This window comes from Cannabis sativa, chromosome 6 (assembly GCF_029168945.1).
Source record: "Cannabis sativa cultivar Pink pepper isolate KNU-18-1 chromosome 6, ASM2916894v1, whole genome shotgun sequence".
Taxonomy (NCBI): Eukaryota; Viridiplantae; Streptophyta; class Magnoliopsida; order Rosales; family Cannabaceae; genus Cannabis; species Cannabis sativa.
Window position 1 is genome coordinate 34,096,565 of NC_083606.1, and position 10,672 is coordinate 34,107,236.

At 31.1% G+C, this 10,672-nt stretch overlaps 1 protein-coding gene, 2 non-coding genes and 1 pseudogene across 3 annotated transcripts; 2 read left to right on the plus strand and 2 right to left on the minus strand.

The window, feature by feature from the left end:
• Nucleotides 1-1,310: 1,310 nt before the first annotated feature.
• Nucleotides 1,311-2,714, minus strand: LOC115695709 (uncharacterized). The gene is made up of 2 exons (XR_009688622.1): nt 2,321-2,714; nt 1,311-2,237 (listed from the first exon to the last, which is right to left on the minus strand). It is a non-coding gene; the product is annotated as an uncharacterized LOC115695709 (transcript).
• A 1,448-nt stretch (nt 2,715-4,162) lies between these two features.
• On the plus strand, nt 4,163-6,321 carry LOC115694821 (uncharacterized; annotated as a pseudogene).
• Nucleotides 6,322-6,803: 482 nt separating this feature from the next.
• LOC115724430 (GDSL esterase/lipase At5g55050) lies at nt 6,804-10,345 on the minus strand. Its single transcript, XM_030653715.2, has 5 exons — nt 9,904-10,345; nt 8,365-8,498; nt 7,940-8,173; nt 7,601-7,850; nt 6,804-7,333 (listed from the first exon to the last, which is right to left on the minus strand). The coding sequence occupies exons 1-5, from the start codon at nt 10,175-10,177 to the stop codon at nt 7,113-7,115; spliced, it is 1,113 nt and encodes a 370-aa protein (XP_030509575.1). The 5' UTR covers nt 10,178-10,345; the 3' UTR covers nt 6,804-7,112.
• TRNAF-GAA (transfer RNA phenylalanine (anticodon GAA)) lies at nt 8,223-8,295 on the plus strand. The gene has a single exon. It is a non-coding gene; the product is annotated as a tRNA-Phe (tRNA).
• Nucleotides 10,346-10,672: the final 327 nt, after the last annotated feature.

Sequence of the window (10,672 nt, forward strand, 5' to 3'; positions counted from 1 at the left end):
TAATATTTGAAAACCCTAAATATAAAGAGAAAGAGAAGAGATCGGGAAAGAGAGAGAGAGGAGATCGATTCGAGCTAGCTTGGTTGTCCCCGACGTCCTCCTCCACAACCACGTCGAAGCTACATCTTTGTTCGCCGGCTTTAATGGCGGATCTGAGATGGAGGAGATGGTGGGTGGTGGCTTTAATGGCTTCGAAGTCGGCGGAGGAGGGCGACGCCGGAGGAGGACGACGTCGGAGGAGGTTGGGCTGCCTGCTGGTGGTCTTGGGCTGCCTGCTGGTCTAGGACGCTTGCTGCAGCCACAATGGATTGAAGATGGTGGTGGGTTCTGTACCTGCGAGAGAGAGAAAGAGAAGAGGGTATATGTGTGTGAGAAAGACAAAAAAGAAGGAAAAAGAAAAAGAAAGAAAAAAAAAAGAAGAAAAAAAATTATTTTTTATTTATAATTTTTTTTTAAATTTTAAATTTTAAATTAATTATTTTATTTTATTTTATTTTTTTTTAAATATTTTTTTACGTGGACCAATAAAATTGTGCCACGTGTTTATTGTGTCCACGTGGACAATCCAACCTGGCAGTTAACTGCTAAATTTGGACGGAAGTGTTAAATTGCTAACAGTTTCCTAGTTTTGGGGGTTTACCCCCAGAAATTTGGGTTTTGGGGGTTTAATGAAACCAAAACAAAAGTATTGGGGGTTTTGCCGCCATTTACCCTTTTTAATAATTATATAATATTTAAAAAAACTAAATAATTATAAATAAATATTAATTAAAACTTTTATAAATGTATTAGTTTGTATTTTTATATTTTTAAGTGTGCTAAAAAAATAACTTAGGGGTGTTCGCGGGGCGGGTATTGCGGTCTTTGACCATTTTTTTTAAACCAATCCACACATGTATTTTTTTTAATTTCCCAAACCACACCCGCACTGCGAAACTAAAAAACTGTGAAAATTGCACCGCAAATAATGGTGCGATGCGGTGCAATTTTTGCAGTTTGGACTATCACCAATAATTAAACTATCACAAATACAACAAAGCTTGAGCAACACTTGTCAAAAATACCATAAGGCTTGAAAATAAATATAAAAAAAATTAAATTTCAATAATACAATAATTAGTGGGCTTTGAGTTGGACATTCACATATTGGACCTAACTAAATAAAAAAATGAGTATTTTTATAATGTGCGGTGCGATGCGGTTTGAACCGCATATTAAAATTAATTGATTAGCACCCCTAAAAAAATATACACGCTAATGAAATAGTTAAATTCATCCAAAAAAAATTATTTGTAACACTTATATCAAAATAAGAAAACTATATACTACATCCATTAATTAAAAGTACCACATAAAAAAAAATTAAAACATTACACACTTAAGCAAACATATAAAATTAAATTCAAATACACTTAAGGAAACGAAACAAACAAAGAGTTTAAACAAAGTTAAAAAAACTAACATAATAATGAAACATACTAAGACAACACCAAAACAAAGCAACATAGAACTTAGAAAAAAAATTAACTAAATCTAAAAATGCGAAAAGTCATTTCCAGTTCCGCCAAGATAATTATAATATTGACTATAATCTTTTGATGAATTTTCAGATCCTTCACCTAAAGATCCTGCATCTTCAGTTCCTTGATGTTGAGATGCTCGGTATTGAGAACCCTGATATTCAGATCCTTCTCCTTGTTCTTCATGTTGCGATGTTTGTGCTCTTTTTTTTAGTATTCTTTTTTTTTTTACTTTGAATATACTTACGACTCTCTAAATCGGATATAGAGTTTGAATCCATAAATATAATTTTATTTTCCTCTTTCATTGTAGCCACATCATTTTTTTGCTTTTGAATCCTATTTTTTTTCTCTTTGAATTTCATTTCTGTCACAGTTACTCTTTATTAATGCTTCAACAAGTCGTTCACTCTGTTCCATTAGTTTTTTATATTGTTCTTCACTTTTGACTTTTTCTTTTGCTTTCTTCACACCAATAGGTCTTTCTGTTAAGTTAACATCGATTTGTTCATCAGTCATATTGAGATCAAATGAATTCATACCAGGGGATGCCGATGTTGATGACTCAAAATCGAGAGAGCCTGATTGGGATACAGTAAAGTTTCCACCTTGTTGTTGAAATCTAGTTGCTCCATTGGCATTGTTATTTGTAAATTTCTCACAATCTTTAAGTATGGGCCACACATGATCATATTTGAATATTTTTTCTTGATTTATCTATAAAAATTAAAATATTTTAATGATATGAATATAATTTGAAGGCAAGCAATTATAAATTAACTAAAATAATAAACACTCACAATATCTTGCTCTGAAGCACCACTCGAATTTTTGTTTTCAATTTGATTAATGCATCCTCTGAATTTTGAAACTGCAGCAAGAATTGTTGTCATTTGGCTTTGCAAAGATCTTCTAGGTCTACGTTGAGTCGTAAACATCTCGGGTAAGTGGTACTCAGCTTCCACTCTTACCCAAAACTGATCTTAGGATTGGTTTATTCCTATAATTGGATTTTGAGAAATGTCAAGATATACACGACATAAATGTATATCTTCTTCAAGTGAGTATGACAAAGTTCTAATTGAAGACATTTTGGAAGATAAATTAGAAGAAGGGAGAGAAATATAATGAAGATGTGTATTCATTCAAAGAGTAATATGCTCTTATATAGGGGTGTAAAATGGCTTGATAATATTATATTTCTTATCTTCAAATTTTTGAAAGTGTAAAATTTTGGATATGATTTGACTATACCATCCAATGGTTGAGATGATGATCAAATAAATCAAGTGGCCCAAATTCATTTGTCAAGTATCTTTACTTTAAATTTTGGGAAGAGTAAAATTTTGGATATGATTTGACTATATAATCCAATGATTGAGATGATGATCAAATAAATCCAGTGGTCCAAATTCATTTGTCAAGATCTTTACTTCAAATTTGGGGAAGAGTAAAATTTTGGATATGATTTGACTATACCATCCAATGGTTGAGATGATGATCAAATAAATCCAGTGGCCCAAATTTATTGGTCAATAATCTTTATTTAAATTTTTGAGAAGAGTAAAATTTTGGATTTGATTTGACTATACCATCCAATGGTTGAGATGATGATCAAATAAATCCAGTAGCCAAAATTTATTGGTGAATTATCTTTATTTTAAATTTTGGAAAGAGTAAAATTTTGGATTTGATTTGACTATACCATCCAATGGTTGAGATGATGATCAGATAAATCCAGTGACCCAAATTTATTCGTCAATTATCTTTACTTAAAATTTTGGGAAGAGTAAAATTTTGGATTTGATTTGACTATATCATCCAATGGTTGAGATGGTGATCAAATAAATCCAGTGGCCCAAATTTATTCGTCAATCATCTTTATTTAAATTTTTGAGAAGAGTAAAATTTTGGATTTGATTTGACTATACCATCCAATGGTTGAGATGATGATCAAATAAATCCAGTGGGCCAAATTTATTGGTCAATTATCTTTATTTAAATTTTTGAGAGGAGTAAAATTTTGGATTTGATTTGACTATATCATCCAATGGTTGAGATGATGATCAAATAAATCCAGTGGCCCAAATTTATTGGTCAATTATCATTACTTTAAATTTTGGGAATATTTGACTATACCATCCAATGGTTGAGATGATGATCAAATAAATCCAGTGGCCCAAATTTATTCGTCAATTATCTTTATTTAAATTTTTGAGAAGAGTAAAATTTTAGATTTGATTTGACTATACCATTCAATGGTTGAGATGATGATCAAATAAATCCAGTGGCCCAAATTTATTCGTCAATTATCTTTACTTTAAATTTTGGGAAGAGTAAAATTTTGGATATGATTTGACTATACCATTTAATGGTTGAGATGATGATCAAATAAATCCAGTGACCCAAATTTATTCGTCAATTATCTTTATTTAAATTTTTGGGAAGAGTAAAATTTTGGATTTGATTTGACTATACCATCCAATAGTTGAGATAGTGATCAAATAAATTTAGTGGCCCAAATTTATTCGTCAGGTATCTTATCTTAAATTTTTGGATTTGATTTGACTATACCATCCAATGGTTGAGATGGTGATCAAATTAATCTAGTGACCCATATAAAATTGCTAGATTTCTTATCTTTAAGATTTAAAAAATGAAGATAAGATTGTACACACTATAAATTATGGACCTCATATTTGAAAAAAAATATAATACAAATTAGTTTTCATAAAAAAAATGAACTCTAATATTGGTAGTTCATCTTATTTATCATCTTCTTCATCATCTTCAGATAATGATTATTACGATGAACTAGAAAAGCAAGTGGTATGTCAAGTTACCGCTAATAATAATTTTTTCATCACTGAAAATCAAAATAACCAAGGATCACATCGAGGCTCAATTCCTGGTCATATAGTTATCAACCGTCATTGGGAAAATGCTGATTGCAATCTCTTCAGTGACTATTTTGCAGAGAATCCTCGATTTGTAGAGTCGATGTTTCGGTGACGATTTCGGATGGGTCGTTCTTTATTCCTTCGTATTTTCAATGCAATAACAATGCATGGCGACTACTTTGTCCAACGAAGAAATGGTATTGGTAAACTCGAATTATCGGGTTTACAAAAGGTAACAGCTGTATTTCGAATGTTGGCATATGGTGTACTAGCAGATGCTACTGATGAGTACATTAAAATAGGTGAATATACAGTTTTAGAAAGTTTGAAACGATTTTGTCGTGCTGTTGTGGAGGTGTTTGGAAGTCGCTATTAGGGGTGTTCATAAAATAGCCGATTCAATCCAATCCGCACGATCCAATCTAATCCGCAAAGTGTGGATATCCGCACTTGTGCGGATTGGATGTTGATTGACATGTTAAAGTAACTGATCAAATCCAATCCACACATATTTATAATAAAATTAAAAAATTATATATACAAATAACATTTTAATATAAAGAAAATAGTAATTTAAAAGTCTAATACATATAATACAATTATATTGCAAAATTTAATAGATAAAATGTATATTCTATTCTTATATATTATTTTCTACATACAATTTAAAATAAAATTAAATATTTTTTTATATATATACATCTTTTTTTCTTCCTTTGAATTTGTTATTTGTTATTTTATTTATTTAATGTGTTGTTGGAGACATAAAATAACTATAATTTGTTTTATTTTGTTGCTAGTTATATGAAAAAAAAATATTTTTTTTCATAAATATTAAATAATTTAATATTAAAAAGTAAGAAATCCAAAGTAACCGATCCAATCCGCACTTTTGCAGATTGGATTGGATTGGATTGGATTTGAGCTATTGTGCGGATTGGATTGGATCCAAAAAACAAAATCCGCACTTAGTGCGGATTGGATGTTGTTTGTCCAAAAAAGTGCGGATTGGATCGGATGAACAGCCCTAGTCGCTATCTTCGATCACCTAACACTGATGACGTTGCAAGGCTACTCCACATTGGTGAACGACGTGGTTTTCCATGAATGTTGGGTAGTTTAGATTGTATGCACTGGAAGTGGAAAAATTGCCCAACAGCTTGGGGAGGACAATATGCGGGTCGTAGTGGATCACCAACTATTATTCTTGAAGCTGTAGTTGACTATGATCTTTGGATATGGCATGCATATTTTGGTCTACCGGGATCTAATAATGATATTAATGTGTTGGAGGCATCCCATCTTTTTGCTAATCTCACTGAAGGTATAGCTCTACCTGCTAATTATGTCATTAAAGGAAAATCGTACAATATGGGCTACTATCTAGCTGATGATATATATCCAAAATGGTCTACTCTGGTTCAAAGTATTCATGAGCCACGTGGTCCAAAAAAAAATATTTGCAATGAAACAAGAAGGATGTAGAAAAGATGTCGAACGTGCTTTTGGAGTATTGCAATCAAGATTTGCAATTGTGGCAGGATCAGCACGCTTATGGAATAAAAAAATATTACATGACATAATGACTTCATGTATTATCATGTATAATATGATAGTAGAGGATGAACGTGATGTTAATGCAGCTATTGAAGAACGAGTTCAAGTGTCTAGTCCAGAAGTTGAGCTGGTGGGTGATGACAATGTTCGATTCCAAGAATCTCTCGCTCGACATAGAAAAATTAAAGATAAAGAAGCTCACATTGAACTTCGAAATGCATTAATTGAGCACCTATGTGACGAATATACTAATTCTTAAAATTAGTATAATTTCGTTAATATCTTTAATGTGTGTTATTTTATGGAGTTAATTAAATGTAGTTTATTTTGTAAGAGTAAAAATGAAATGGAAAATTTATTGCAAATGAAGTAATATTAATATTTTTACTAATATAAATATTTGGCTATAATAAATTATTATTATTCAATAAATTATTTATTAATTAATTGAGTTTTAAAATGTATTAATTGAACACTTTAAAGATAAAATTTAATTAATATTTTTAAGGTGTTTTAATTTTTAGAGTAAATTAAATACTATTTTTTAAGAGTAAAAAAAAAATAATGTAATATTTATTGTAAATTAAAAAAATTTTATATTTACTAATATAATTTATTGGATTTAACAAATATTTAATATTAAAATATTCTTATTATATTAATAAAATAATAGAATAGTAAAAAATATAATATTTGCTGTAATTTTTTAGTGTTGTGGTTGGAATTGAAAAAAAATTTAATGTTGAAATAGTAGTTTTTTGGTGTTAATTTAACACCAAATTTAAATTTCTTCATTGGAGATGCCCTTAATGCTTACAAACAACACTTAAAATGAAAATCCTTTTATTTAGAGAAAAATCATGTAGACCCATGATTTCATTTGACGTTAAATATGGCTACAAATGCTTTTCTGTTTACCTATTTTTATACTAGCTAGGCTACAAAAAGCTGGCTTCCTCTTGAGTGAGTGTGAAATTAAGCTTGGTTGTGTTTCGATATAAAAAACACAGAGATAAGATGAATTGTAGCTGTAAATCCTAATCTTCCTTGTTTTATATCAATAAATAATATTAGCTAGCTAACCGAGGTAACACTATATTATGGTGCTTTCCTGTATTGGTCTGGTGTTACGAGTCTAAAGAGCAACTAACTGCTTGACGCTCAGTGGAAATATATATTTTGGCGGACCATCAAAGATATAATCTGATAAGATGCTATGTGTCGCTTCTGTTGGATGGTATAGATCCCAAAAGACATGATCTCTTCTGTTGGAGCAATATTTTGATATTGGCAGGCAAGGTGCTTCGGACCTGAATTTCCCAAGACCACAGCAAGCAGATTTAACTTCTGTAAATCCTGAAATAAGATGAAATTTTTGTCTGTGTCAGTCACATACACACATCACATTATTATTAGTGATAAAAGATGGCAACCCGTGACAGGGATGCCTAAAATAGAGAGCCTACTTCACCATGTACTTCCAAAAATAGAAAATGGGCCCAGTTTTCTAATTGAAGAATAGGATTTTGCAAAAAGAAGCCAACATAAAAGTGTATTAAGATCCAATAAACTTGCATAAAAGCAAAGTTTGAGAAAGGGAAACAAGGATGTAATATAAAGTACCATAGGATGCTGGTTGTTGAACAAGGTTGTTTAAGACATCATAAGTCTCAAAGTAGGAGTAGCTGATGTTGTTCAACACTGATTTCAGCTCTCCCAACGTTGACTTTAGACCATCGTTATACTTGATAGCCCAATCATTCATTTCTTGGAAGCAGTCTCCAGAAGAGCTTTTCCTCCTTTGTGCCGGGCAGCACCCAATTGGCCCTACACCAATCACCACAAATTTCCGAGCACCATAACTGTGTAATTTCTGTGAAGTAAAAGAGACAAAAAATAAACAAGGTTATAAAAGTATGAGAAATTTCTTTGAGCATTAGGATCACTAGTAGGTGGACGTACCTTGAGTTGTTCTTTAATTGTAACAATCATTTCTTCCACATACTCTTGTGGGGTGGTTCGATTACGAAGCTTGGAGGAGCCAAAGTATCCAAAGAGGTCGTTACTTCCAATGACAATACTGAATAAAGATTTTGAGAGATGTTGCTCAGCGCTTGTGGGTCCTAGTTGCTGCACCAGTTTGTCATGTACAATCGAATAGTACTGGACTTGCTTCGTTAAAGGTATTGATTGCCGCTACAAAATTCAAATTCAAGTAAAAGTTATTAGTAGGTTTGTTTCATCAGCGGGGATAGCTCAGTTGGGAGAGCGTCAGACTGAAGATCTGAAGGTCGCGTGTTCGATCCACGCTCACCGCATTCCTTTTGTTACTTTTCTCCATAATAACAGGTGACAAATGAGAGATAGGATTATTGTAATTCACTTACATAAACTTCGTCTGTGCCATTAAAAATTCCTGCTCCACCGGAGGCAAAACTAGTTCCGTTTATCAACAAAGTCGTGTTCTTTTTGGATTTCAGAGACAGATATGGTGGCGAAGTTGGCAATCCCACTTTCTCAGCTGCTCAAGAACAATAATTTCAAATATTTTCTACTATATAAATAAATATCTATAATAAAATTAAAGACAATAAAAACATTAATTTCTATAATTCAGTTCACTCAAAATGGGAATGGCATGCATATTTTTGTATACACGTGGACGTGGTCTCAGCTCTTGGGTGGCAAACTTTTAATGTTAATTTTATCACATTACTTTTAAGTTTTTAACTAGCGGTACTTCAATCATGGAATTCAAAGAAAGAAAAAAAGGAAAAAATAAAATATAATAAAATAAAAAAGAGTGCCTTCACTGAATGAGAGGCTCACCGCTCATTCATGTGCGTAGACAAATACAATCTAAATTTCGCGGAGCAAGCCCAAATATTAGGAGGGAATTTTTTTTCTATAAAAGGACACTTATAAAAAAAAAATATTATTTTTATTATAAAAAAATATAAATTTTATACTAAGATAGATATATATGAGAATAAATATAAAAATATGCAAAGATAAAAATAAAAAAATATATAAATTTATATAGCCAAAATTATAATATGTAATGGTAAAATTAAAATAAAAATAAAATTTATCAGAACAAAAATATAAATATATTAAAAAATACATAAAAAAATAAATTTTAAAAAGATCACATGACCCAATCTTCCTCGGCCATAAGGCAACCGAAATAGGTAGAAGTACTAGTAGGTAGTACCCATATGCCTTTTCAACCTTTTGTGATCTTGTGACCCACTGAATACAGAGTCCTCAACCTTCTTTTGTTCAATTAAATTGTCACTTCAAATTAATCTAGTCCTCCACCATTATTTTTTGCTAGTATATATTAATCAATATAAACATAAAGCTAAATGTACACAGATATTGGAATATTTATATATATATATATATATTAACATATTTATTGGCATAGAATAGAAAGAAATACTGCAAGGTCGAAAATGTGTGGTCATAGGAACATCTGTTATCCTTGCAAAAGAAAGCTAGGGGAAAATGCACCGTACGTTTATTATTTTAAATATATAACGGGAATTAATTAATTAGTTTATTAATCAAGATATATAAATATTTATCTTGTTTCTTGATAAAATTTATATACAAATAGCAGGGCATACAGACTTTTATTCATTTAACAATAACATTTGTAGTCTGTGTTTTAATGTATTTATAGTTAATGGAGTTAATAAAAATAATGATAATGGATAAGAAACTAACGACATATATACACAACAAACTCATGATATAGGAAGAGAAGTTTATCAATCCTACTAACGTGTATATATATGCATTACAATCGCTCTCTATATTTAGTTATATGTTATACATATATAGAATATTAAAATTTGTATATTATAAATAACAGAGCATAGAATATATATATATGAATATATATATATTTATATATGTACCTAGAAAATCTGCAGCATTCCGGCCATTACAGAATCTTCCGGTAGCTTTTTTGCCTGGAAAATCAACGCCGTTATGAGGAAAGTTAGCCTTAGCAAGAGACAAGGCTAAGTGATTGTTGTTACCCACATCGACTAAGGAGTCACCAAACACATACATGGCTGGAGCCGTAGTATGAGCTTCCGAGGAGGAGTAGTGGAAGAGATTAAAGATGATGTAGAAGAAGAATAATAAGGAACCCATTGACAAAATGTTGCTATTATTTTTACTAGCCATGAATTATTTTATTTAATTTCGAGGAGATTTATTTGATTAAGCTAGGTATTTTTCTCTTCAACTCCAACCATAACTCAAGTTTATTGAATCTAATCTAATCAAATAAATGTGTATTTGTGGAGGCCGTGAAAGAATTGGGCTGGTTTGGTTTGTTTATATAATGAGTTGATCGATACACAACTAGTGCTATAGCTTCTATATGTGTGGAAAGATATTTGCAAATTTTAATACCGCGTTGGGTCCACTAATATTCTCATTTTAGGCCTCACTTCATTTTCGTTGAATTGATGCACTGGTTGAAATTTGATGAGACAACTCCATACTAATTAGAGCCATTTTATATTTTTTAACACTTAATCATATAAATTGATTTTTTTGACGGCAAAATCTATTCACATCTTATTCTTTTTTGTTCTTTACACTTACATCTAAAAACTCCAGTGAAGTACTACAACGTACTGCCCACGTCTATAGTAGTATACACGTAACAAATTT